General features: G+C 40.5%; 3 protein-coding genes across 16 annotated transcripts in view; 1 reads left to right on the forward strand and 2 right to left on the reverse strand.

Moving 5' to 3' along the window:
* The window catches only part of UBR3 (ubiquitin protein ligase E3 component n-recognin 3), a 117,196-nt gene extending 97,905 nt beyond the window's left edge, over nucleotides 1–19,291 (reverse strand). For 4 of the 9 annotated variants that reach the window (XM_055719039.1, XM_055719038.1, XM_055719041.1 and 1 more), the window contains exons 1-5: nucleotides 17,572–18,172; nucleotides 3,538–3,677; nucleotides 2,975–3,133; nucleotides 1,136–1,279; nucleotides 481–530 (exon numbers count right to left, since the gene is read on the reverse strand). In XM_055719039.1, coding sequence (XP_055575014.1) covers nucleotides 481–530; nucleotides 1,136–1,279; nucleotides 2,975–3,133; nucleotides 3,538–3,677; nucleotides 17,572–18,023 — 945 coding nt within the window. In that variant the 5' untranslated portion in view covers nucleotides 18,024–18,172. Of the gene's footprint in view, nucleotides 1–480; nucleotides 531–1,135; nucleotides 1,280–2,974; nucleotides 3,134–3,537; nucleotides 3,678–17,571; nucleotides 18,175–19,177 lie in introns of those variants that run through there. The other 5 variants (XM_055719044.1, XM_055719035.1, XM_055719036.1 and 2 more) reach the window with 5 other exon arrangements.
* On the forward strand, nucleotides 17,570–23,957 carry METTL5 (methyltransferase 5, N6-adenosine). 5 transcript variants are annotated; one of them, XM_055719064.1, is made up of 9 exons: nucleotides 18,518–18,766; nucleotides 19,053–19,135; nucleotides 19,867–19,988; nucleotides 20,668–20,782; nucleotides 21,228–21,409; nucleotides 21,792–21,874; nucleotides 22,169–22,220; nucleotides 22,866–22,915; nucleotides 23,843–23,957. In XM_055719064.1, exons 3-9 carry the CDS (start codon nucleotides 19,880–19,882, stop codon nucleotides 23,894–23,896), a joined length of 645 nt encoding a protein of 214 aa, XP_055575039.1. In that variant the 5' UTR covers nucleotides 18,518–18,766; nucleotides 19,053–19,135; nucleotides 19,867–19,879; the 3' UTR covers nucleotides 23,897–23,957. The 5 variants fall into 5 exon arrangements, with proteins under 5 accessions (XP_055575041.1, XP_055575039.1, XP_055575038.1 ...); XM_055719066.1 differs by lacking the exons at nucleotides 18,518–18,766; nucleotides 19,053–19,135 and adding an exon at nucleotides 17,570–17,698; XM_055719063.1 differs by lacking the exons at nucleotides 18,518–18,766; nucleotides 19,053–19,135 and adding an exon at nucleotides 19,359–19,566.
* SSB (small RNA binding exonuclease protection factor La) overlaps nucleotides 23,616–27,141 on the reverse strand; it is a 32,681-nt gene continuing 29,155 nt past the window's right edge. For both annotated transcript variants that reach the window (XM_005442880.4, XM_055719058.1), the window contains exons 6-12: nucleotides 26,961–27,061; nucleotides 26,641–26,712; nucleotides 26,514–26,556; nucleotides 25,640–25,780; nucleotides 25,080–25,263; nucleotides 24,776–24,907; nucleotides 23,616–24,055 (exon numbers count right to left, since the gene is read on the reverse strand). In XM_005442880.4, coding sequence (XP_005442937.1) covers nucleotides 23,958–24,055; nucleotides 24,776–24,907; nucleotides 25,080–25,263; nucleotides 25,640–25,780; nucleotides 26,514–26,556; nucleotides 26,641–26,712; nucleotides 26,961–27,061 — 771 coding nt within the window. In that variant the 3' untranslated portion in view covers nucleotides 23,616–23,957. The remainder of the gene's footprint in view (nucleotides 24,056–24,775; nucleotides 24,908–25,079; nucleotides 25,264–25,639; nucleotides 25,781–26,513; nucleotides 26,557–26,640; nucleotides 26,713–26,960; nucleotides 27,062–27,141) is intronic.

Here is a 27,141-nt window from a genome sequence, read left to right on the forward strand (position 1 = left end):
TCTAACAGAAAATTCCCTCCTTTTTACTCCCACTCAACGTGTTTGGTAAGTAAGGTCAAGTCTACTCATGGGAATTTATCTACAGAGAAATTCTCACTGCTGCTATCACCAGTTCAGCTGGATTCTCCAGTGCCCAAAACTGCTAACACCATTCACAGCATCATATGCTTTAAGTTTGCTTTAATCAATCCCAATTTACTCAACAGTGACTTCTGAACTACCCACACAAGTTTCTTCTACATTACATACATACATAAATTAAACTGAAATAGTATTAGCAAAAGTGAGGATTTTTCAAGAGGTCCTTAGTAAATCAAAGACATGAGATCTATTCCTTTATATCTCCACTATTTCTAATTATTAAAATGGAGAGAATATGTGGTTGATAGAAGAGTTAAGGATTGTGGGATTTGGCTACAAGCATTCTCTCCATTTATTATTTGGCTGCAGTTCATTAGAGTCTTTAAAAAACAGTCTCACCTCATCTGAAGAATCCCCTTGTCCTGATGTTGCTGTAGCACCTGCTAAACCTTTTGAAATAAAAAAATTCAGAGATTCCTTTCATAAGTCTTATACTGAAAAGAGAGTATTTTATGATATTTAATGAGCCAGTATGAAATGAAACACTACATCAACTTTCTTTAAAAGATACACAGCAGTGGACTGAGAAGTTGGAGTAAGATTTCCAAGCAATACAAAATTAAGGATTTGCAAGTATGTCCCATTGAAGAACTTCAACGTACTGAGTTAACGAAGATGTGTTCTTTCAGAAATTGCAAAAAACTCTGATGGCCTTCAGTGAAAAAAAAAAAATCCACAGCACTTTTGTAAGAATAGGTGGCTTAACTTAGTTGCAGTGACAAAATTCCACCACGAGCAATTTCATCTTGCCTACTGAAATTCCACTAATGCTATGACAGAGAAATGATGCTTAGTATATTAGCGACAAGAAGTTAGTATGTTTAGCTTTGTTGACAGAATTAAACTAAGTCCTGTAATTTGGTGGTGCACTAAATAACAGTGATTCCTTAAGTTCAATTAAGGTTTGTTTTTTTAAAAAAATAAACTAAAAGAACAGGTTATATAAAAAGCAGCAATAATCGAGTCTTCTCTTAAAATATTTTTCTACACAAACCTTGAACTGCTAATGTGCTAGTTCCAGCTCCTTGTTCCTGCATACCACATGCAATTTTATCCTCAGGAAATGCCAGACCAGAGCCTTTCAAAGCAATGAGGTACTTCTCATGACTTTTCTTTGCACATGCATTCTCTCCAACACCTTGAATACATATGTAAAACAGCATTAAAGCACGACAACAGCTATTTGGTTCATATACTTCATATTCTATACAAACAATCTAAACAATGGTCCACAATGTTTTAATAAGCTGTACAATTACGAGATGCAGAAGCTAACAAGTTTTTCCAGTTCATGAACTGAAATCCCAAAGACCAGAAACTTTTCCAGTTTTTCACCTCCAACACTGTGTTTTCTTCTAAACTATGCATTTCATTATTATTTTACTAGCACTGCCACCATTAATCCTACAGCAAAAAAAGGATTTTGATATTTCAGAACAGTTGGGTTTGAACAGAAAGGGCAGGGGCCTATGATTTTCAGTGTGAAAAAAATAAAATAACAAAAAAACCAGTAATGGTAATATGCCATACATGATTTCTAGTATTTGGAATTTTTCTTTCAAAGTTCAAGTTTTGACAGCTGCAATTAACGGAGACTATTCATAAAAGATATGTTCGTTTTAACTGTTTGATGAAGCAAAGTCACACTGCATGCTCAAGATAGAAAATTTTCCACCAAGCAATGGACTGAAAAAATCCCAACACATTTGTTATGTAAGAAAAAAAAACTTTAGAGAAGCAAATTGCATCAAGTGTTTAAGGAAAAGAAATCATGAAAAAGATGACAGCATCTTTTTAGCTGTCCACCTTTTGCACTGAAAGTCTGAAGGGCAGGGTTTGCTCTAAAATCCCTTTCTTTACTTTCCCTACCTAGAAACTGTATCTACTCAGATGCACACATTCTCCATTCCAAGAGTCCAGATAAGAATGTCTTACTTCCCAATTCTCTCTCCACTTTTTTATCTCAGGAAATCATCACATATAGGAAAAAGAAGTAATTAAATTTCTTCCATTCAAATATTACTGAACAGGAGAGAAAAAGAGGAAGGAAACTGAGTAAAGACAACTGTCCCTGAGACAGCTTTCCTAAGTGTTTCTCCTTTCAAATAAAGATTTGGAGATTGCCTGTTCTTCAACTAGCTGCTACTGAAGCTAGTTATGGCAACTTAAATGTACAGTAATTGCTGTTTGTTTCATACCTATGCAAAGGAAGCACGCAAAGGACCCAAAAAAGACACCTTCTCATCACAAGAAAATAAGATGGAGTTAATTTATACTAGGTGGTTTGAGGTTAATAGTAACTGCCCAGCATTTCAGATTCATTGTGACTTGGTACAGGATGGAATAAAAAACTGGGGGGGAGGGGGTATTTTTAAGAAGAAAAAACACAGAAGTGCAGGACAACCAATGGCCTTTTGCCATTCAGGTCTCTTTCAGTAATCTCTGTGAGAGTAGATCCCAAAATAAGTTAGGCATATTCCACTTTGAATAAGGTTGATATGCCTTAATTGGACATATTAAGCTGCCATGTTCACTTCACTTTGAAGAAAATTGATTTATTATAAAAACTCTTTTGAAACAATGTATCTTTAGACAGTTACCTGGAACACAAAGATAAGAGGGTTGTTCTTATAGGTCTTAATAACAAATGCTTCTAGTCACTCTAGCCCACCCTCTTTCTATCAACAACCAAAAAAATCCTTGAACACATGCATTTTTCTGGGGTTTGATAAGTTAAATAAACCCAGACATAAACTGAAGTGATAAACAAAACTTATGTCCTTAACTTCTTCATAATGTGAAAATGTAATTATTAGAAATGACAAAAACATACCAGAGCTAAGATCTTTGTAGAACTGTTGGCTAGTCAAAACCTGGGTAAGAACTGATCGCATTGCTCCTCCCATTTTGGTCAAGTCTTCTAGAAATGAAACGTGAGGCTCCAAAACCTGGAGGATTTTATGAAGGTCTTTCTCTGATGGCACATCAAGAGCTGAAAACCACATAACAAAAAAATTTTGGTGTAAATTGTAACATAATTGGGTCAAGACCTTCACAAGGCAGAAAACTATCATCACTACAAAATAAATTGATTGATATATTCATAATGCTCTAAAATTCACATGTACAGGTTTCAAATTAATCCTGCTTTCATTTTCTGGAAGAGCTCAAGACAATGTTATGTAACTGTTAAAACATATTTAAGAAGCTCTTTGGCAGAGAACAAAATCGAATCGCCTATCCAGGCAGTAACTTCGTTAGGAAAAGAGGCACAAAATCCAATGATATAAACTATAGATAGCATTCACATATTCATGTACTGTGTCTTCACAGACTGCAAAGCAAGAGATAGCAGCATGGTAAAATATGCTAGATACATGCAAATTTAAAACATACCAGGCTCATTATACCCCTCTCTTAAGTGCTGAATAAGACTAAAGATGAACTGTGGAAGAACTAATTCTGACATCATCAACAAGTCTTTCGGGACACATGGAACATTTGAATTTGACTTAATCCGGTGTCTTTTACAAAACCTATAAAACAGATGAGAAAAATGTTACCCAAGCACAGCTCAGCAGAGTTAACATATACTAAGAAAACCGTTACTTTTTCCTTTTTTCAGAGAGTACACACTTACATTAAAGGTGGTGCAGAAACGGTACTCTGAAATTCCAGCTACTACGTTCAAACCCATTTTGTTTCTGAGTCAGCAAATTGTAAAGGTGTCAATTTTTTTACCCTTCTCAAAGTTCACATATCTAACATTCCAGTTTCTTCCCATACATGTTAGAAGCATCTTCCATTGAACAGTTAGAAGAACACTGAACTTTTCTTTATTAAGACATGCCTCCCAATTTCTTGAACAGCCTAATTGAAAGTAATTGAACTAAACCAGTTCTCCTTTCTGTGAAACAGAGGCTGGCCCAATTCTTCAAGCCCTCATTCAGATAATGAATTTTTAAATGTCTTTTGACATTAATAAAAACAACTTTTTAAAAAACATAAGATTTTGCAGGATCAGTATTTATTTCAAATTTATAGCAACTAAGATTTACTTATCAAAGGAAAACAGAATTGCAAAAATTGTGCAAACTGTTTCAATTAAAAAGAAAAGAAAAGATTTCTTCTTTGGAGAATTCCTGTATGGTACTAGTTGAGGCTTGGCTAATGCACAATGACATGTGGTTGAGCCAAACCCCATTAGAGCAGACAGAATGATTTCCCACTGACTTAACATGAGCCTGACTGGATACTTTTCTGCTCCCAATCTATTTTTAGAAAGGACATTTTCCAACATCAAAGAGTTATTTACCCACATCAAAAAGAAGCTAACAACGAATAAAGAGTGTAAAAACACATCATACAAGAGCAAATTTTACTGGAAAGATTCACTAGATTTTACCAGTGATTTTTCAACAAGGATTTAGAAATTGATTCAGCTTTGTTTGAATATGAAAATTGTTTTCTAAATTTATTCATGTCTTCACTGTATTTGCTATGCCATATTTTCCAGAAAAAGCCTGCTACTTCCTACAACATAAGTCTTTCTTCTTTGAGGACCACTAAAGTATCACCTTCAAGAGAAGGAAATAGAAGAAAGCCACAAAGCAAGTATCTGTATTTAGGGGACGGACGGACAGACACATGCACAAAAAAAACCCAAAACAAGTCCAGCAATTAAGATGGCATCTTCACAAGAATGGCTAGCATCTTCACAAGACTAAAGATTAAGAGCTTCTCCTTTGCTCTTACACATTAGAGAGGACGCTTCTTACTAAGAAAAGGTAAATAAGGACAGTACTAGCCAGATGACTTGCAGTTTGTAATACAGCCTGTCCATCCCTGGGGGGGGGAGGGTGGGGGGTGAAGTACCTGACAGAAAGGGCTCAGTGATGACTGACAACTTTCTGTTAATTAATTAACGCACAAATGGATGGTTTTCACTTTTGTCTCATCCACATACAGAAACCTTAACTGCCATAAATCACAAGTCTGGTTTGATCCATGCTGTAATATGGTACCTCATTTATTACCTTAAAGGTATTTGGTTTCCCTTTCACCACTATCCTTATAAGGAGAGATCAAAAGTAAACAAAGACTTAAAAGATACACAATGGAAGAATTACTACGCAGTGTGTTTTAAAATCTTTTATGCCCACCCCCCCCCAGTATATTTTGCATTCAGCCAAAAGATATTCTCACTGGTTATGATCACAAGCTAAGGGAGCCAGGGTAACAAAACTCACACAAAGTCATTTTGAATTGCAGCTTCTGCTAAGCACAAGGCTTCCTTCCACAGAAAATAAAAAGCTCTGCTCCCCAAGAACCCTATGCCAGTGTATCACTTGTGAATCAGCCTACGGATTAATTACCCCAAATTTAATATATCCTGTAGCTGAAGGTTACAAATTACATCTTCTCTTGAGATTCCCAACAAAGCGCTACTGACTAACAAAGTGTGCTATTATTCCTGTATTAATACAGGTTCTGAAAAATCAAGGAAGAACCCATACTCCGTTCACTGTAAGGAAACATCCTTTCACTGTCGTATGCACAAATTACAGCAGTTCTGAACAGGGAATCATTTCTAGATACGAGGCCCTAAACCATAAAGCAGGAATGCCAATATCATTTTACAAGATGAGCCATATTCTATATTTATGGTTCAAAAGCTGCAGTATTAAAGTATTGTCTGAAATCAATATACTATCGTAACTGTTCTTAACTAACAGCTAGAAACATGTACATAGTAAGGATCCCAAAATATGTCCTTACTGACATGACTTGCCACTGGACAAGCTATTGGCCATACTGAATTTCAAGCCAAGAATAAATCTAAGCCACAATGATCCAGAAAGCCAATGCTCAGATTTCATTATTTACAAATCAGGCTGAAAAAATGTTACAGAGCCCAAGTTTGTAATACTCACCCATGGGAGTCTTGTTTTATGCTGAATTACGGAAAACCAATCCTGCCACTGTATGGTACTTCCACAGTCCTGAAATAGTGATACTCTGTTCTACTCAAAACTCTATTGCCTTTAGAGAATGCTGTACAATTCTTCTACAAAAATTGACCAAAATGCCAGACAATGACTTGGAAGATCTCCAGAGTTAAAACAACAGCTATCTTAACTAAAGAAGAGCCAGAACCCGAAGCTGTGCCAAGGAAGAAACAAGTTCAAACTTCCTATACAAGCAGAAAGAACAACAAACTTCTCAATGGTTACAGTCACTGGACAAAGAGCTGGCAAAGCTATTCCATAATCAGCCTCCCATACCCCTAGAAGAGCTTCCTTACCACAGCATCAGTTAAAGAATTGTCTACATAAATGTACATTTCAAATATGCTTCCAGGACTATCAAAAGAGGAACTTAATGGGCAACAAAAAGGTGCATTTTCCAAATCGCTCCTGGTAACATCAAGCCTTGGAAATCAACCATTTCGAGCAGGCAGAAGTCTCTAACAGCCAATGAAAGCTAATGAAAGGTGGATATAATGTAGATAAGAAATACATTTTTTCTGAAGAAGCTCAAAAATAAAAATAACTATGGAGAGGAAGACTGACTAGGCAAGTGACAGATCACCTTGATCTAAGCTTTATTACATGATTTCCATATTGCAAAATACTTTTTCCAATAAGCTTAAGGTTCCCATTTAATCTTCAGTATTTCCTATTTCTTGTAAATCTTGTAAATATTTTTACTGTTGCACTACAGTAAGCTTTAAGAATAGGAGTATTTCAGTGAGAGGTCCAATTCTTTAGGCAGAAATATTCAAGCCCTATCTCACTTAAGGTCTAGCACAGAAGTACTAAAATACAGGTCTACAGAGAGGCAAAATTAATTATCTTTTTTCCTTATTGTTTTCTCTAATTCAAAAGTATATTCGGGGGGGGGGGGTGTCTATGCAGTTTCATATTGTTTTATTCATATTATTCATAAAGTTTTAAATTGCTTTTTCACAGAAAGACAAGACTAATTTAGCAAAAGAAGAGAATAGTACAGTAACTTGCAATTAAATAAAAACAGAGCTTTAACAAGCAATCTTGTCTGCCTGACTTCAAATACAATATCTGAATTTTTTTATGCTGCACTGATATCTTACCTGTAAGATGCAGAACACTCTTGATATCTACACAAGTAAGGAATACCATATATTGCTAACAGAAGCAGCATTAACATCTTCAGAGCAACGTTCTCTTTAGACTTTCCAGATTCATTCCATTCCCTCCTACTATTTGTGTCTTTAATAATTCTGCCATGAATTTCTGAAATGTATTTTAGAAGTGCCTTCAGGTAAGATATGTCCTTCCCTTTAGGCTAGTTTCACAACTGCTTAAGTTGAACTAGGTCAGTCCTGCCACAATTCTGTCTTTAGCCCTCTTATTTGTTCCAGCATTGGCACTTGATTGATCCTGTGTTAAACCAGCTCAGAAGCTAAGCTAGCAGAAGTTATTTGCTTTAAAAAAAAGAAGTTCATTGGGCCAGCCTAAATCCACCAACACTCACAGACCTGCCTTCTTGGAAATCACACTGAAATCCCTGAATCATCATCCTGCCATCATCTCTTTCCTTATTCACCTGACAGAGAACAAAACACAGAGAACAAAACCCCAAAAATCCAGCCATGCAGGAGTATGCTGTCCTGGCCAACCAGCACATCAGGCTTCACACTACGAAGCCAACTCCTCCACTTCAAAGGAGAATTTTTAAACTTCCCCAGTTGTTACAGCTGATAAATGCCTTCAGTACCAGCCAGACCACACCTTTACAGCTTTTGAACATTTGCTCAGCCCTCCTTCCACTACATCCCACAACATCTCAAGTTTCAGTTCCATTCCAGAAACTTGGCATAAGTTCACGCACACAGAGGGGGACTATTTTTACCCTCACTTTTCTCTCACTGTTTTGTTCCCTGCCTCCCCATGTTTAAAAGTATTTTGTTTTAAAATGGAACATAAAGCTGTGAATATGGGACGCCTTCTTTTGTCTTACAAAGTCTTACAGTACTACAGCACTACAAGTACCTGACTCTGACAGAAGCTTTTAGGGGCAAGAATATGGGAGCTAAGTGACAGGACCCAAACGAGAACTCCTGGAAATCAATTCCTAAGCAAAGAAAGTAAACCTCTATTTGATTCTTCAATTCAGTGACAATAAGACATATCTAAACTGAGCTTTTAAGGTATTATATACATTTCATACTGTATACCACGTGACTGACACCACCATGTAATGTTTCATAAAGTATTAAAACAAAGTAATTTTTGTAGGTCAACACACACTAAAAAGTGTATGTATTTTGTTCCCACGGTAAAACTAACACACAAATGCTATTCCTACATACACTGTATCTACAAAATAAATGCAAGATGCAAAATACTCTGAGTGCTACAATTGTCACTTACAGTTCCTGTGAACAGATTTTTGATTCTTTATGTACTGGTGAAGTGTGTTTAAATGTTTTTTCCCTGCTTTTGCAGTTCATATATTAAAAGACTTCTTAATTCAGAACAAAATATAAGTTGCATAATCAGGATTAGAAAATTATCTTGATGAAACAGGGCTTCGATATATTGTAGCCTTGCTGTAAATCCACTGTCCCTAGCCAACAACACACACAATGGCAACAGAAGAAATGCAGAGAAACAAACTGTTCCTCTGAAAATTAAGTTTTGTGTGTTTCCCCCCACACCCTAGTAATTAAATTTCAATAGTTAAATTCCATTCACCTGCAAAACAGGCTTCTGAAAGTGAATTACCATGGCACTGACTTCAAGGCCTGAGGAATGAGCTCTTCTGCTCTTCATGAAAGCTGCAAGCCCCAGAGGAGTCCAGAGAAAAACCTGAACACTTGTATTTCTGCTGTTAGGGACTCCACCAAGCAAAGCCAACTGCGAAGATGTCAGTCTAACCCGCTGGACCAACCTCCAAAGTAGGGACACTAGAGTTAATAGTGGAGGACAAGGAATCACAGCAGAAGACTTAATGGCTTCTCAAGAAAAAAAAAAGAGGGAAAAAACCCAACACCTTTAAAGGACATTTTTTCCAGGCTCCAAGCCTTCACAACAAAGCTGTCTGGCCAGGTTAGGAGGCTAGAAATCACAGATTAGACTCTTAGAAGTTATTCCAATCCTTGCAGAGCAGCAGAAAGAGAGGCCGTGAGTCACCAGAAACTCCCTTGTCACCCAGTGCTACATTGAGTGCCCTCGAGTGAAGCAAGGTCTCCAGTTCAAAGAAAAATCTGACAAAGCAGCTCTGCAGAACACCATTTCTATTATTCTGTTAGTCCTCAGGTGTAAACATGTTGTATAGTAGATAAAACTACAATGAGTTTCATTATTATACAAGTACCCCCTATCAGACAAAAAGAGTAGATTTGGCAGTTTCAATCATAAGACCTTAGAAATACAGTGAAAATGAGGTAGAGCTGAAGCTGAGCCTATGTTTGAATGGACCCACAAAAGTTGTTGAATTTGAGCATTTTGATGGACAACAGGGCAATTCAACAGAATAACACAGTATTCTGCTGCAAAAACAGTCTTTACAAGAAGGGTAGATGCCCTGGGACTGCACTGTAATTGCATCTAAGTACAGCTTACATTTACCTGGTTTGATTAAAAAGCCTCAATTTACACACAGTTTTAATTAAATTATATATTTGTGCAACAAAATAAATATATTTGTACAATAACAGACACACAGCTAGCTAACTTACAAATATAATACCCATTTTCTTTGGTGCAGCTTTTTCAAACATCACAGTGATTGTAAAGTGAAGCCCTTAAAGTTAAAAGGGCCCCAGTTACACTGTCAATGGCAATATTAAGATTATTAAAATTATCTTAATTCATGCATTTGCTTGTATGAATACAGTCTCTAACCATTTTGTCCAACAGGAACTGCAGCCTTTTCAGTTGAGAAAAGGAACAGTACTTCTTAAATGAGCAGTTAATTTAGTATTTCACTGTCCTGAAGAAGGCATTGTTGAGAATATACTGAAGAAGTCACTGACAAGAATACTCTTCAAACTCAACTCTCAAAATCTTCATGGAGGTTAACAACAAAAAAGCCCACAAGAAAGGTTTTTACACGCAAAAGTCTTTCACAGCATGGAGTCTAAAGGTATCTTTCCCCACCCCTAAATATGGACCTAAAGATAGATGGACAAATTAAGATACAATGCATATTCTAGCTCAGGATGCTTGACTTCCTCATTTTTAGGATCTGATTTTAGTTCTTAGCCTTACATAGCATTCAGAAAGCTTCAAAAGACTTCAAAAGTAGATCTGGGACAAGCAGATCAGCATATAGAATGTCTAGTCCCGAGCCCTCATCAAAGCCATCTTTGCTTGGCCCTCACTCTCCCCAAACCATTAGTTCACATACAGTCTCTCCCTGCCCAGGTGCTTTCAGAATCCCATCAATTATCTACCCTGAAGCACACACACAGTACATCTTCTATTTAAAGAACAAAAATAAAAGTTTCCAAAATAGTGTCAACAAAAATATTTTCTGGCTAAGAAAATTTAAACAGGTCAAAAATACAGCATGTAATATTTTGGTTCCAAATTTTCAAAGCAACTGCACAATGCCAGACAAATGCAAACCCAATCTTCACTTCTTCAGGATCTGAGTAAGACCTGTGGATTTTAATAAAAGCTATCAACTTAAGCTGAAGATACCACTTTGGTCAGGCCTCCAACAGACAAGGTACATCTGTAATTTGTAGTTTCCTTGGAAAGGTAAGCGTTCATGCGTTTCATGCCAGAGCTATTACTGCTGCAGGCACTGTGCAGAAATGGAGATAGATCTTGATGAAGGCAACAGAGTTCATTATATAGTCCTTGTTATTGTAATACCCAAATGGCTACGTTTGTTACTTCAATGTAAAGAAAATTCATACTATTTTCAAAACTAACTACCAGAACTCTATAGAGGAGGGCACCTAGGACACTATTATTTGGAATCAGCTGCAGTTGTCAGACACCATTCCAAGATTTTTTGTAAATATAAAATTCCTAATATTCTGCAAGTGATAAGGAAGAACAGCCCGAACGCCAAACCAACCTATATTAATTGTCACTAAGAAAGATCTAAGAGACAGAAGTTCCTTAGGAACGTGTTTTCCAAACATAGACCCAAAACCACATTTACTCCATCGCCAACAGATCCATTGACAGCTCCATGTAGATCAGATCTGTACCAGATAAATACCACTCCACCCTGACTTAGCAAACTTAGAATCCTCGATAGCTGACAGGTTCACAAAAGAGCTAAAAGGAGTTTTACAAGTTGGTGGGATCAAAGCAAAGGAACTGAAAATCAACAGTAGTTAGCCCAAACTTAAACAAAACTATTTCCAGAGACCTCCAAAACACCAGTTCTTCTTAAACAGATTATATACCGAAGTATATTACAAAGCCATAGACAAGTCATACAATAAATATGCCTACTTCAGACAAGGCAAGATACACAGCAGTTGAATCTTGTGAGCTCAATCTTCAGAGTACTGTTCTGTTCTTCAAACCAGACTGGCCCTACCAGCAAAAGCTTTGGGGTAGAACCATCATTTATTTAAATATTTTTCAGTGACTAACACGGCAAGAATTCAGGCATCTAAATGTTTAAAGCTATGTACATTGATACATCTGAGTATCTTACTGATGCCTTTGAAACAACCACACATTATTCCTAAGGCGTGTATAAAGTACATGGCATCTAGTCAGGCCACAGCTCTAAAAGCAGCAATACAAAATTATCACTTGGCTGTTAATCATTTGGAAAACATTGCACCAAGTAATTTAGAGGCTGATGTAGTCCTAATCAGAGGCATTCTTAAGAGAAATCTAGACAGGCAGGTTTGTGAGCTGACTGTATGTCGTGATGAACTTCAGCAACACAGTGATCTGAAATCTTTCACTCTCCAAAGTTAAGACCTAACATAAAGCTCTGTGAAAACTACCGGATGTCATTGTGGAATCCTAAGCAGCAATACAAAATATTGAGCTTTATGTCTGGGGGAGGTAGGGAAGAAGGCAGAGGGAATCAATTATTTATAAATGCATGGTAACTGTGGTTCTTTGAAATGCTGTGGTCAGTGTGAATCCCAGCATGGATTCCTCTACCCTGTCTGTGGAAGGTCAGGTGGTGGAGTTTTTGTTCCAAAGAGTAACACCCACCAGAAGTACATGACCATGGGTTTATTCAGACTCTTGTGCCGAGCTAAGAGGCAGTACAGCTCAGACTTCTCCTTGGTCCCTTCAGCCCAAAGGACTTCAAAAGCAGAGAAGCTTCATGGGAGCTGACAGAGATCCTACAGAACACCATTTGTACCAGCCCAGCAGTCCTGAACATGAGGATGTCCTTATGTAGTTTCATAATGCTCAGAGGCTAAACTCCTTGACAATGTGTAGGGTCTCAGCCTGTTGATAAAGCATCTGTTTCAGCAACTTCTTGAAGGTCCAAAAGAGCTTCCCTCTTTGAGGCTGCATTACCAAACTGAGCCTAGGTCCTGGAGAACTGCAACCTTCTTGTCTACTGTCAAAGAACACGATAGTCACACTGGAAGAGACAACCTTAAACAGAAACATGCTATGTGTATGCTAAATAGGTGATTCACTGTTGTAAGACATGCCATAAAATAACCACGTGATCTACTTAATGCCAGTAAAAATAATTATTACCTGTATGTCCCAGAACCCAGCCACAGGCAGATGGGACTTTCCTGATCTCAAGTGGATCACAGCTGCTACAACCCAAGATGATACAAAAGACCTTGCCTGATGAACATGCAAGAATATATCCAGAGGTAATTATTAATAATAGCTTTCTAAACAACAAACTTGCTTTTTTATTGTCACTCTATTTGTTAAAGTTTTCTCAAGTCTACAATATGAAAAAGGTCCCTTATTCAGCAACAGAAAGCAGAAGAAATAGAACATATTCTTCCACAACTCCCAAACAGCACAGCAAGGCCATTTCTATTGAAATGAGTTCCTGTAAGGAAGTGTCTTGGAAAAGGGATAAAATAAGGAATTGAGTCAGAAGGAGGGAAAGAAGGATATGGAGACAGAGTAGCAAAGGTCATCAATACTAGGTATCTACTATCCAAAATCTAAACTTAACTAGAACTATTCAATAATACTTACTGTGTGCAAACATTTTAATGCACTGAAAAAACAGACCCAATTCTAAATAAATTAAAGCAGAAGAAAATAAGCAGGCTATAAACCAAGAATATACTTCTCATCCTTGCTGGCAGTGAGAGGAGGCAAAGAGTTTTCTGGCCTTTTCATAAGGGATCATGGCAGACCCAACAATGTATCAGTCCCCAAGAGAGACAAAATGAAGAAAAAAAACAAAAAGAAAAGGAAAAAAAAAAGAAAAAAAAAAAAGAGAAGTTTGATCTAGCGTGTAGCTCAGACAGGATCTCCATGAAACCTGTACAATGTATACCCTAAGACATGGAGCTAAATGGAAGGATGAGCACGGATCATCAGAGACAGGACTGCCGAAAGCTTACAGCTAGGTACCTGAAGGCGTTTTTGAACACAAGGCATACAACATCAATCTATAACAGTTACCTTTCTTAAAACTATAGGGTTTTTTTACTTCACAGATGCCTACTGATAAAGAAATGGCCCACTGTCACAAGTGGAAATCGATAATTTCTCAGATCCTTTTACATAAGTCATAAGAGAAGGCAACACTATATATCAATGGAGCCATTGGTTGCCATAACTACCATCAAATATACAGCAAACATCAATGCAAAAGCCTGTTTAATGAAATTCTTAACCTGGCTTTTTGCCTTTCAGGATATGCAACCCTTGATGGAGATATTATTCTCTTTGTACTGTAATGCAGCACTAAAACATCTGCTTCCCACATGATTAATTTAACAAATAAGTCAACACACAGTGAGGCACACTCAGAAACAGGACACGGGGGAATGAAATAGCCAAAGCACAGAAGCTCTCTAGTATATCAGGTTATTGTCTACAGACTTAAAGGGGAATCATAACAAGACAGCCACAGAAACAAGACAGTACTTGTCAGTAACATGTTACTAACTAGTTAAATTCTTAATATAACCACATGGCATATTGCTTCCTTTAAGCTTATTCTACAAAGTTTCATTATAACACAAAATTATCTGCCAACCAAAAAATACTTCAGTCTGAATCTTCCCCTGTCCACCTGCATGGGTTTTTTTTCCTCCAACAGATGAACTTGTCTGCTAAACTATGAGCATATGTCTACTATAAATGCTTCAGAACTGAAGATTTTGCCTTCTTCAGAACATTATTAATTATCTCTGATGGAGCTGCAAAATTTCATTTGCCCATGGCTCAATACCATGTGGGAGATGCCTACAAACTATTTTCACCTAGTGACATATCACTGGATCTTAGAATCTATTAAACCTTGCCACAGCTAGTTTATAATATTTTGACAAGCAGCTACATTTACAAACTTGAACATTTTCTAAAGTCTAAATTACATTCTAGAATATCAGACCAAGTAGAATTAACTTAATCATCAAAAACACTGAAATTTGCATGAGAATCAAAAGGTTCACAAATGTGACAACCTGATTTTTCTGAAACAAATGAGAATTACACAAGGTACTTAAAGCAAATCAGCATCCATCTAATATGTGATACTCCAGCTTCCTGGCATCAGAAATGAAAAATTAACACTCAGTTATCTCTAAAAAGTAAATTATAGATTTAATTAGTAATAAAAGATTAACACACACTTCCTTACACCACAGACAAAACCCATCTCTAGATTCACATTAGCCACCTTAAAGGAAATGAAAAGATATTCCAGATGGTATGCTGGAGAAATTTCCTTTATAGCAGATAAGTTAACTAAGACTTCATCAGAAGTATTTTTTGAGATGTATCAAATCAAAAAACTCTGAACATGATAAGCCAGATAACAAGAACCAACAAAACCAAAATACTGTTACTTACAATATTCGTATACAGTTTCTACACAAAATTTTATCTGAGCGGGCAGATGGTAGATAAAGTTCGTAAGTAGGCTCCACATTTGATTCCCTTACTATTAATAGAAGCCTAGCCTGCAGTGGCCAAGGTTATATTAAGCTAGACACACTCCAATTTCCTGAATCTACCATGAGGGCCTCCTAACTTTAACATGTAAAGCATTATCTTTGTAATTGTGCAATTGATTTGTATAGACAAATCAGTTTATCTAAACATGCTGCATTGAAGCAATGCAAGTCAATAGGTAGAAATGCATGTGTTTGCACACATTAATGTTTTCACATTGGTTTAAGCTTCACTTACTTTGTCTTGCACAGCAAACAGTTTCTAGTTCACTTAATTGCGCTGGCTTAACATCAGTTCTTTAGATAAGCAGGAGTGACCTTATGTTGAGTGCAGACACCCATGTACTGTCATGTATTGTCCTCCGGTGTGTCCACAAGGACTGGAAAATCTACTGCTCAACTCAAAGAGCGTTGTTTCTGAATGGAATTGTTTATCTAGAATGATCAAACATCCTGAAGGGCCCTACCTCATGCCCAAGACAATTTACTCTCAAATTCCACCATTAAAAGTAACAAGTAGGGAAAATATAACAGAAATGAGGAAAATATTCTTACTCCCTCAGGGTTTGCATCTGTTTACACTGCAAATTTAACAGCATTTTTTATTTCTTCTTTATCAAATCAGCTTTCCTCAAGAAGAAAACCGTAAAATAGAAGACAATTGTGAACACTATAAACTCCAGGATGAGAGGAGTATCAGAAGTCATTTTAATATTCACCTAAAGTAGTTCAATTTGTCTGTGCTCTATTAAAATCCTACCACTAAGAGGAGCCCTATATCTATCCCACACTGAGCACTGGAAGAAGGGACATTAAATTTTTTTTCTTCCTTCTCAGGATCGAGGGGAGCTGTTACTTCGGTGATACTGAGGAAAGTAGAATCACCAGAAGTTGAACAAGAACTGACAATGAAAGAATCACTTCAAGCGTAGCCCCTTGAAACCACTGAAGATCAATGAAAACAAAAGGAGGAAAAATACTCTTCCATTGGAGGGGGCCTACCAATGAGAAAATATTCCACCAAAATGAACAAAGAAATTATGAGGGAAGACGGTACGAGAAACAAAGGAAAAAAACATAAGAAGAAACAAAAAACCAGAAGCCACAGCCAAGACAACAACCTCCAAGCAACAGGAAAAAACAGGATTAGTGAAATCTCTAAGCAGAAATGCAGAAGGAGAGGGAATCTTAAGATGCAGAGTGAGCGATGCAGTATTATATGATGTAAACGTTAAAAACATGAAAAGAACCAAGGAAAATGTATTACTATTTCTATATATGTTCCTAGTGGTTTCTGCTAGGTAAACCACAAGTCAGGATTTATTAGAAAGAGGTGGGACGGCTCTTAGGAGAGCATGTCATCCCACTCAGGCTAAGCCAAGCAAGATTGAGACTATTCTAGAAAGCTAATCAGAAGGAGGCCTCACTCAAGCACTCCAAACTGTCTTCTGGTGAAGTCTCCAGCTCTCTGGTGAATGAACAGGAACACAGGGAGCTCCAAAGACACCTCACTATGAAACGTGAAGTTTACTGGCTAGGTATCACCTCCACCCAACAGCTGGTCAATGGATCACTTCTACTGGTGAGTACAAAGGGAACAAAGGCAGGTATAGTGAGGTACCACATGCCTCTTCACCTGACCAAGTGCTCAAGTCTTGCCTCCAGTAGGTCTGCATCCTTACAGGATATAAAGACTTCTGATTTCTACAGAACCCTGCCCTGTTGTATCCATCCAAGAGTTACTGAATCCTGTGATTTACAGCTGAGAATAGCAAAAACAGAAGGCAAGATGAAGTGCAGACTGGAAGAACACGCAAAAATGGCTCCCTCTTACTCAATCTGTTCGCTTCGGCATATTTGCTCACGCAAAGTCCAAGAGTATTTGGACACACTTCGCGGTTAGCTGCGCTCGGCCAAGGCAGCCAGCTGGAAGCTGACAGGTACTGCCGGCCATGCACTCCGCCTCACCAGCTTCCCTAAGGGCCGGCACTGGGTGCAAGGGCAACGCGATCTGCAAACGAGCGTCCTAAAAACCGGCACAGGCGCACCGACAAAGAAGGAAGCCACCTCGCCGGACCCCCGCCGGGGCTGGCGGCCGCGAAGGCGGGGCCGACCCCCGGCTCAGCCCGGCCCTGCCGCCGTTTCCAGAGAGCGGCCCCGCAGCCAGGGCGGGAGGCCGGCGACCCGCAGGGCGGCAGGTGCCCCGCCGGCCCGGCCCCCCTCCCCCGGCGCGCAGGGAGGCGCCGGGCTGCGCCGCGGACACACCTCTGCCGCCCAGCGCGGGGGCCGCCCCCGCCGGCAGGTGCCCGCCCGCCCCGCCGAGGCCGCCCAGCGCTCACCCGGCTTCCCGCATGACGTTGCTGTCGCCGCAATCGCAGGCGCCCCCCGCCTGGCTCCGGAACATGTTGTAGTCGTGCCCGGCGTGCTCGCCCTGGTGGAAGCACTCGGCGCACAGGCTCATGCAGGGTGAGATCCCGCACGTCCGGCACCGGTAGGCCACGAAGTTGGCCGTCCACACCAGGCCGCACAGCGTGGCCGGGTCGTAGGCCCGCACGGCTTGCACGAAGCTGTCCCAGGGCTCCCCGCCCGACAGCAGGCAGCGGCACCACTCCAGCGCCTCGGCCGCCGCCTCGCCGCCGCCGCCGCCCGGGCCCGCCGCCGGGGCCAGCACCCGCTCTAGCAGCGCCCGCAGCTCAGCCGCCGCCGCCGCGCCGCTTTCGCCGCCCAGCACCGTCTTCAGCCGCGCCGCCGTCTCCCGCTTATCCCGGCCGCTGGCGCCGGCCCCCGCCATGATGGGAAACTGAGGAGCCGTTACGGCTGCGCCGGGCTCCCGGCTCTGGGGCTCCCCCCGCCGCCCTCTCTCCTCTCCCAGCGGCGCCTCCCTCTCGCGATAGCCGCGGCACCGGCGCCCTCCCCGCCGCCCGCTCGCTCCTCCTGACACTGCCTCTCCCCTCCCCTGACATTACCCCTCCTCTTCCTCTGCCCTCCCCGCCGGCCGCGGCGCCCCGGCAGCGCGCAGGTGCGCGGCCCGCGCCGCCCCCTCACAAAATGTCGCCGCCCGCGCGCCTCAAAGGTCTTGTCAGGACGGGGGCGCCGGGAGCGGCCTGGAGGGGCCCGCCGGGCCCGGCCGCGCCGCGCCGGCGGCCGAGTTTTCTTTGTTACCGAGCCGCTCCTCGAGCGAAGCGGCTGCCGGGATGACGCCGCCCCGCGCGGGCCCCGTCGGGCTGAGGCGGCGGCTCTGAGGTCAGAGGCACCTGCGTGGGGGGCGCGGGAGGCACCTCGGAGACTTCGGGCCCGCGGCTGCGCGCTCGCTGCCATGGGCAGCCCCGCTTGGGGCGGCACAGCACCCCCGGCCCTCGGCAGCGGCACGGCGCCCCGCCGGCAGCTCCTGCGCCTGGGCGGCCACGGGCTCGCCGCAGTGTCCGGGCGGCCTGAGGCACCGGGGCGCGTCCGCACGCTCCCTCCAGGGGAGAGCGTGTTTGGGTGTGAATTACCGTAGCTTGCATACTGACCAGCACTTGTACAGCTCGACAGGTAGATTTTCACCTGTATAATGGAAAGCCTTAGAAGGAAAAAAACATCTGTCCCTAAGCGACAGTAACCTTATGTGACAGCAGCAGCCCCCCAAGTGCCCAAGGCAGGGCTTGGCCGCTGGTGCTCTGCGGCTGCCCACCTGCTGCCGACCTGCCTGCCGGTTCCTTAAGGGCAGGGAATATCGGGCACAGGCTGCAGTAGGGCTCCCTCCAGGATCAGAGGAAGGAAAACACAAGTCAGTAGATCTGTTCCTTTTCTCTCAGTGACGGTTCTTCCCACGGGACAGGTAGCAGCCCGTTTCCTGGCTTTCCGTCCCTAATGGCGCTCAACAGTGCTGGGGGACGTGCCTGGGAGACCGGGCTTTTGCAGGTACGTAACAGCGGTAGCACATAAGACTGCAATAAAACGTACCACGTTGATGATACACGACAGTCGGAGCTAACATCTGCTAATTAAAAACCGGGGAACGTCGGTTGCACCTCCCTCCCGTAGGCCCCGCTCGGGCGGCAGGGGCGGCTACCCGCGGCCTGCGGCAGGGGGGCCGGGCGGCGCGGCGGAAGTGCAAGGCGGCGCCCCCCGCATCGGCCCGGCCCGGCGCCTCAGCCCGCCCCGCCGGGGCTGCGGTGAGCGGAGGCGGCGCACAGGGCGGCGGCGGAGCTGCGTGCGAGTCAGCGGCTTTGCGCCCGCGGCGGGGGTCCTGCTGGGCGAGCGGCCGGTGCGGTTGGTAGCCGTGCCGGGGCCTCGGTTCCTGCTCCGCTTAGGCCTGGACGCCTCTGCCGCCGGCGGACTGGGGCCTGTCGGTAGGAGCGGAGCCCCGGGCCGAGGCGGGTGCGGGGCCGGTGGGCGCCCAGGCGGGGGCGGGAGCCGGCCGCTGGCGGTGCGTGGGGCCCGGGGCTACCGCGGGCCGGGGGAACCTGGCGGGCGGCGGCGCCGCGCTCCGCCCCCTCCCTCGCCGGCGCGGCGGCCCTGGGAGCGGCTGCGGGGGGCGCCGGGGAGGTGCTGAGGAGTACAGTGGCGGTTTAAGCATAAAATAATCTAAGATAATACGTAGCTTATTTATATAGTTGTAACCGATCACATTTTAATGTAATTTTCCTTAGTGAAGCTATAAACATGAAGAAATTGAAGCTTAAAGAACTGGAAAGCTGTCTTCAACAAGTTGATACTTTTGAAAGCCCAAAACTACTCCTTGAGCAGTATCCAACAAGCCCTCATATCGCAGGTAGCGGTTAACTACAGCACCATTCTCTCTTTTGCTAGTTCTTCAGCAGCACTTTGAAACAAAATAAAAAATTTTTAAAAGTGTTTCTACTGTATTGCCTCCTTTGAAGCCTTTCCACTAAAGTAGTTGAGAAATATCCAGCAGGAAAGTAATTAATTATATTTTAATGATCTGTTAGCTTCTTTTCATTGGAAGGATACTGTTAACGTGCAATCCAAAAATCGAGTAAATTGATTTAAAAGATAATGTTGTGATAGAAACATCTTAATCTGTAAATAAGAAAGCTGAAATGGACTTATTTCATGATACAGAGAAAATAAAGTCTATATACAGACACTCATTGATACCCTAATTATGATTTTTTTCCCCAGTATTTTACTTACTTTTACTGGTTTTCCTCAAAAAAACTTAAAGGTGTACTTTTCCCACAAAAAATGCGAACAGCTCTATGTGTAACCTCCCCATCAAAGATGTAGAGCTCTGCAACTCACCAAAATGCTTTTGACTTGTTTTCACATATAAATGAAAGAGAACTACAGGCAGTGAGAACATCAGCTCAATTTTGCATGACAAGAAAACCTTTAGTCCAGAGTTTTCTGAAAGCAGAGGTAGCTTGTCTTGATTAATCGGATGCATATTTGATATTATTGACCTGTGGTTTGTTGTTTTTTTTCCCCAGCACGTATGCTTTATACAATTCACAATACGTTTGATGATATTGAAAACAAAACAATTGCAGATTTAGGATGTGGTTGTGGCATGCTCAGCATTGGTAGTGCAATGTTAGGAGCAGGGTAAGTACTTGATACTAAGTGCTGATTGTGTTTTTTTCTGGCACAGAAGAGTAGAAAATAAGATTAGAATATAGTAATGCTGAACTAAACTAATTTTAGGTATCTAATCTGTGCATAATTAGGCTATTTAATATGTTTAGACAGTCAATAACTATTCAAATAGTGGAAGAGGTGGACAGTTGCTATGAATTTGGAAGTCGTTTGCTTTGCCGTGAAGCACGAAATGAATACATGAAACTTCCTTCACAAACTTTAAAAGGATATTTGAGAAAGGGCAATGGAGCTACTCGCATTTTTGTCAGCACTGAATTTATAGTGTATGCTTGTTAGGTTTCTGAGATAAAACAAGTTGTGTGCACAGATCCCTTTCAAAACTTTAGTATTTAAACACTGTTTTGGTTTGCAGAACACTAATATGTGACACCTTTTTTTTTTTTCTTAATAGATTGTGTGTGGGGTTTGACATTGATGCAGATGCACTGCAAATATTTAATAGCAATATTGAAGACTTTGAGCTCACGAATGTCAACATGGTTCAGTGTGATGTCTGTTCTTTTTCTGACGCCATGTCAGAGACTTTTGACACAGTTATTATGAACCCTCCGTTTGGTACCAAGCATAATAAAGGTTGGTAATTCTGAAAGTCGGTTAGAAATTACTAGAAATGAAATAGCAAGGGCAACACTTTCAAAGAAGCATCTCCCTTCCTTATTACCATTTCCTAGAGTTTTGTTGATCTGGAATCAGTTTCCTAAGTACAGATTAACAACTTTAACATTTTAATTAACAGTCACTGGGTCTGAAAGAAACAGTACTAGCTATTTCATATCCCTATCATTTTTTGCTTTTACTAAAAGCAATTGGGTGAGTTTTAGAAATACTGCCTGTACCTTAATGTATTCAGTGCAGTCTCAAATAGCTGTGACTCCAGAGAAGCATGAAGCAGATCTTTAAATCCTCTAGTTTAAGCTTGCATTTGACAATTCTAATGATTTCATCATTCCTTTAGGAATGGATATGATTTTTCTGAAAACTGCTTTACAAATGGCAAAAACAGCTGTATATTCCCTTCACAAAACTTCAACGCGGCAGGTAAGTTCTTCATTTTAGTAGGGCAAGCACTAACCAGGCAATGAAATAGCTGGCATTTAATGATGTTGTCTATAGCTTCACTGATTTGTTCACACCTTTGTGTGGTATGAAACTTGGCTTGGGTTTATACTAATCATGTCTAATAACCATGATCTCACATACATCAAGATAAATATTTGATCTAATGTTTCAACTTGAAAAACAAAAGCACAGGAGACTTTCTTAAATATGTACAGGGGTTTATAAGATGGTATAGAAACTAGCTCTTCAATTTACCTTTATCTAATATTGTAGCACATTCAAAAGAAAGCAGACGAATGGGAAGTGAAGATGGAAGTCATAGCAGGTAAGATTGATTTGTTGTTAAAAACCAAAGCATCTCGTTGGGAGCTAACCAGTCTTAACAGCCTGAGATAAATGTGTGATTTAATATTGAAAATGACAGCCTTTATTTAAGCAGCCATTTTGGCTTTGGTTGGGTTTTTTTAGATATATACCTTGCTACCTGGCTAAAATACAAGCAGGCATTTAATAAAGCTCTGATCTGTGCAGAACTAGAACTGGATTTCTTCCAGGACTAGTTTTTGCCTTCAAGCAGAAGCTGCCTACCTTCCTGCTTCAAAAAGAGATTGTTGCTGAATAACAAAAGCAACACGCAGGTCAGCCCTCACACAAAAAAAAAATCCTGTACTTATAGTGACAGTTCAAGTATCCTCCCAATTCTTAACTGTCACCAGGTGGATAGTGCTGGATGGACATATGCATACATTCATGCAACATGGAAGTTGCACAGGTGCTTGAAACACACCTGCATTTAAGCCATCCACATACTGTCTGATGTGGTTGGCCTAAATGCTCACTTAATCTAGTCCAGAGGTCAAGACAGTTATCTAGTCAGAGGGCAACAGAAGAAATAGAACGTGGGTGTAATGTAAGTTAATTGACTTAATAATCATTCTAGTGTAACAAGGATTCTTTGTACTGTTTGCAGAACTTAGATATGACTTACCAGCATCATACAAGTTCCATAAGAAGAAATCAGTAAGTATAAAACCTAACTTAACTGAGAAAATGCTCTGTCTTGTACTAGGCAGGTAAATAAATTCTACTTAAGAAAATTTAAGTTTCAGGGCAATATGTACTAGATGGGGGAATGCTCACAGCACTTGAGACAAGTTCAGTACGATGGCATCAAGTTCCATTGCTGTTACTGCATTTTGTAATTGAATAGGGAAAAGAAGCATTGTAATACGAAGCAGACATTACAACTAGATGTGAAAAAGCAGCAGGTAGCCCTGACTCAGCTTTTAGTAATTATTTGCTTGATCCTGTCTGCAACTGGAACTTAAGACTGAATAAATAATGAAGGCCAGAGTAACTACGATTTCACAGCTGTAGCATTATTTCAGTGTTCTGAAACCATCTTAGAGGGGGCAGGAAGAAGCTGTGCATTTCAACGCACAACAGAAGATCCAGACAGGATGCTAGAGTACGGAAGCTTAAGCCTACAGCCAAGTTCCTGGATGCTGAATGCTGACCTAGAAAACATCTATCCCTTTGCCACAGGGGAAGTAGAGAATCCTGCAGTAGACTGAGCAAGATTGGAGTAGCAAAGATTAGAAGTTTTATCCAGCTGTACCTATTCTCTTGGTGTCTTGAACTTAAATAAGTCTGTGCTTCAGCTTTACTACTTCACAGTTACAGCTTTATATTACATTAACATCCAGGCTTCAGCAGTAAGCAGTTTTAAGTCCTGAATTTATTTGAAGCTGCTATTTAACATAACCGCAAGATTACAAAGTCCAGAACCTTTTACATTTGAATGAGGTGCCAGAGAAGTTTAGAGGATCTGACAGTATAAACAAAACTATAAATATAAAAGAGTTTTCCAGGGTGGTATGTTAAGAGTAAGCATGCTTAAACAGAAAAACTGTAACCCAACAATATGAAGCTTTCCTCTCATTGTAGGTTGACATTGAAGTGGATTTCATTAGATTTTCTGCCAAGAAACTTCTGAACTGAAGCATGACTTTAAAACCTATTGAAAATGGAACAATAAAAACAATCTGGTTTTATTTTTGTATTACTGATCTCCATCTCCATTTTCTGTTTTCAGTTGTTTTGGTGCAGGTTCCTCTTTTTCCATTTCCTCTAGTGGTCTCTTCTTGGGACTTGCTGGTTCTGCAAGATCGAATATGTAGTTATTTACAGTAAAGGAAAGCATTTCAATATTACCTGAAAGCTTCTGAAAAAACCAAACCCTTCCTACCATGTAAGTTCAAGGATGAGTCCTAGTTTATTCCCAGCCACTGCTGTGCTAGAGGGTTTACTTACTACTGCGACTTAAAGCTTTTAGATGTTCTAAAATACTAACTTTTAAGAGCTTCTTCCCTGTATAACTTCACAGCAGGAGAGCAGGTAAGAAGATGAAGAGAGATAATCTAACAGGAGTAGGTTTCACTGGGTTTTGTTTAAGGAAGTACTGTTATCTAATGAACAGAAGCTTAGCTCTTCATCTTCTCCAAACTAAATACCAATAGGCAAAACTATTTGTTTTCTCATACCCTCAAGTGGAAAGAAAAAAAAAAAAATCACCACTCAAGAGACTGGGTCTGTATAGTTGTATAACGTTACCGACAACCAGCATCTTTCAATGCAGAATGCTTTGAACAGCCTTGCAGTACAGCCTCAGCTATTTAGTAATGATTTTAATATGCTTTTTGGACAGTTCTGGAAGGAATCAAGTACAAGACCCTTGAAGTTACTTTAAAGATACAGACAACAGGACAGAAATACTACAGTGCAGGGCCAAATATGAAACGCTTGTAAGAAACATGAGTACTTCTGCAGAAGGTAGCACTGGGTACTGAAGAAGCTGCATCCAGTGCACAGAAGACTTACCTGTTTTACTGTCCACTTCACCACCTTCTTCTTCATTCTCAAATTTTATTTTCTTGCCCTGAAACTGTACTTTTCCTTTGTGCACACCTTGAGGTATCTTTCCCCCTCTTCCTTTTCCTTTAATTTTGCGTCCTGTGGGGATATAAGATGTCAGGAACTCTGTATCATTTGTCTTTTAAACTGGCAAGCTCAAAATAATGCTTTACAGTTAGTCAGTGTTTAGTATGTATTCACTATTTACAGTTACTTTCACACAATGCCACTTCTAGGACATTATAAATGCTTAAACCAATAAAAGTAGGACCTTTTGTTTTCTGTTTCAGCAATTCTTGCTGATCTTCCAGTATTTTTTTCAGAGCTTCTTTCTCTGCATCTCCTTCTAGCACTTCCCATGTAACATCCTTGTTTCGAAGCTGTAAGTTTCCATTATGTGCTTCTTTGGCTTTTTCCAGAGCTTCTTTTGCAATATCCTTAAATAGGATAATACCCTTAAAAAGAAGAGTGGCATTTGTATTTGAATCTTACTGCAAAAAAATTCAGCTAGAATAATGAACAACACACCCTGTTAGGTATCTTAGCAAGTTCATGGCTCCTGCATGATATAAAATATGTGTAGACTGAAGCAAAACCCTCAGACTGTCCTAACAAACATTCACGCTCAATTTTGACTGTAGCAACTGAGAAGGCTGGAACCACTATATGTTCTTTTGAAAGAATTTAAGGGAACAATTTAATTCTTTAAATATTCTGCAATTCCCCAAGTCAAATAAATAATTTCTTATTGATTACATAACAGAATAAGCACTTAATCATTCAGTTTCAAACTTTAACACAGAGATCTTAACTGCTTAAGAGTCTACTGACCTCCTTTGCACCTCTGACAAAGTGTATCCATTTGATTTCTCCATGATTAGAAAATACATCATGGAGATCTTCTCTGCATGTTTGATCATCTAGATCACCAGAAAACTTCAGAAGACATCCTGTCTTTTCTTCCAGAGACTTCTAAATGAAATAATAATTTTTTTAAAAGTAAATTTTTGTTGAAGAGTCAAGCTTGAATATTAATATTTTCTCCCCATCAATCCTAAAACTATAAAAACATGATAGTGATAATCTGAAGTCACCCCCTTTAGCACCATCAGTAACCCAACCATTCTTGCTACATAGCTTATCTATGCTGATGTCCAGGTCTTGCATGCTATGTCCCACCTCCTCCTTTTTTTGTTTTATTTTCCCCTTCTTTAAATTTTCTTTGCTTACTATGATAGATTTATGTGGAAGTTAGGACTCCTTTCCCACAAGAAAGTTATACTCTTCGACTTCTACAAAACAGTTTTCTGAAGGCTGACACCTCAGGTTGAAAATCTATGTAACACTGACATAAATCCTTACTGGATCCTTTAAATACCACAGAAGAAACAGTCATTGCAATGGTGCATTCAGGATAATTTCTGAACAGGTAAACATGCCTAATAATTTAAATTCAGGATATGATCCTTTAAATAAAATTACTCTCTTGAAAGTAAGATTAAATACCATGACAAAACACAGCCTTGCCGTAAGTTAGCTGGAAAAGCTGAAATTATTTTGTGGAAAGTGCTTCCACACTCTGAATATCCCACGTTAACTTTACAAAATGTAGCTGCAGGAGCGTGTTTGTTTTGTGCGGACTGAAAAGCCGTACAAAAGCAAGCATTGCATAGTTTTCAAATACAGAGATTTTAAAAAACCATACCATTTCAGCATCTGCTGCTTGTTTCTGTTTTTCTTCTTTTTCCCTGTAGAAAAGTTAAATTAGTTAAGAGTCAGTTCAAATGTGGTCAGGTGAGCAAAACCAGGCACTTCAATTGATAATGACTTACTGTTTAGCTCTTGCTTTAGCTTCTACTTTGTTTTGTTTCCTTTCTTCATTCTTCTTTGTACAATACTCCTCCCTTCAACAGAATATAAGCTAAGTTAATACCACTTAAAGTATTCCATTGTAATTATAAAGTAAGACCATGGTAGCCAAGAGACAGTTGATACTGTCTTTTGGAGTTGAGGTGCTAGTCTCCAAAAGGCACAGCTAGCTTTTCTACCTGTACAACAGTGCAGAAACTTACAGTTCTCGGGTCCAAGCCAAGTTCTTGTCTAAATCCACCCCTGACCATTATTAGTTCATACATCAGTTCAGTGGACTTACTTGAAAAGTACTATCAGCTCTGTGTCTTTGTACTTTTGGTTTGGGATCTCTGTGAACTTCTTAGCAGACTCAACACTATCAAAAACTGCAAATATTGAGCCCTGTTAAAAGGTAAAAGGCATTCAGTGTTAGAGTTATTGAACAGAATTTCAGAACAGGGCATCCCTGCCCCAGCTCTAAC

This window comes from Falco cherrug, chromosome 8 (genome assembly GCF_023634085.1).
Source record: "Falco cherrug isolate bFalChe1 chromosome 8, bFalChe1.pri, whole genome shotgun sequence".
In the NCBI taxonomy this organism is placed as follows: Eukaryota; Metazoa; Chordata; class Aves; order Falconiformes; family Falconidae; genus Falco; species Falco cherrug.

Excerpts from the sequence above, each read along its gene's own strand:
- METTL5 (XM_055719066.1), top strand. The coding sequence starts at position 19,880 with ATGAAGAAATTGAAGCTTAAAGAACTGGAAAGCTGTCTTCAACAAGTT. Across the intron at positions 19,989-20,667 it reads AACAAGCCCTCATATCGCAG|CACGTATGCTTTATACAATT; the intron begins GTAGCGGTTAAC and ends TTTTTTCCCCAG. Across the intron at positions 22,916-23,842 it reads AGTTCCATAAGAAGAAATCA|GTTGACATTGAAGTGGATTT; the intron begins GTAAGTATAAAA and ends CTCTCATTGTAG.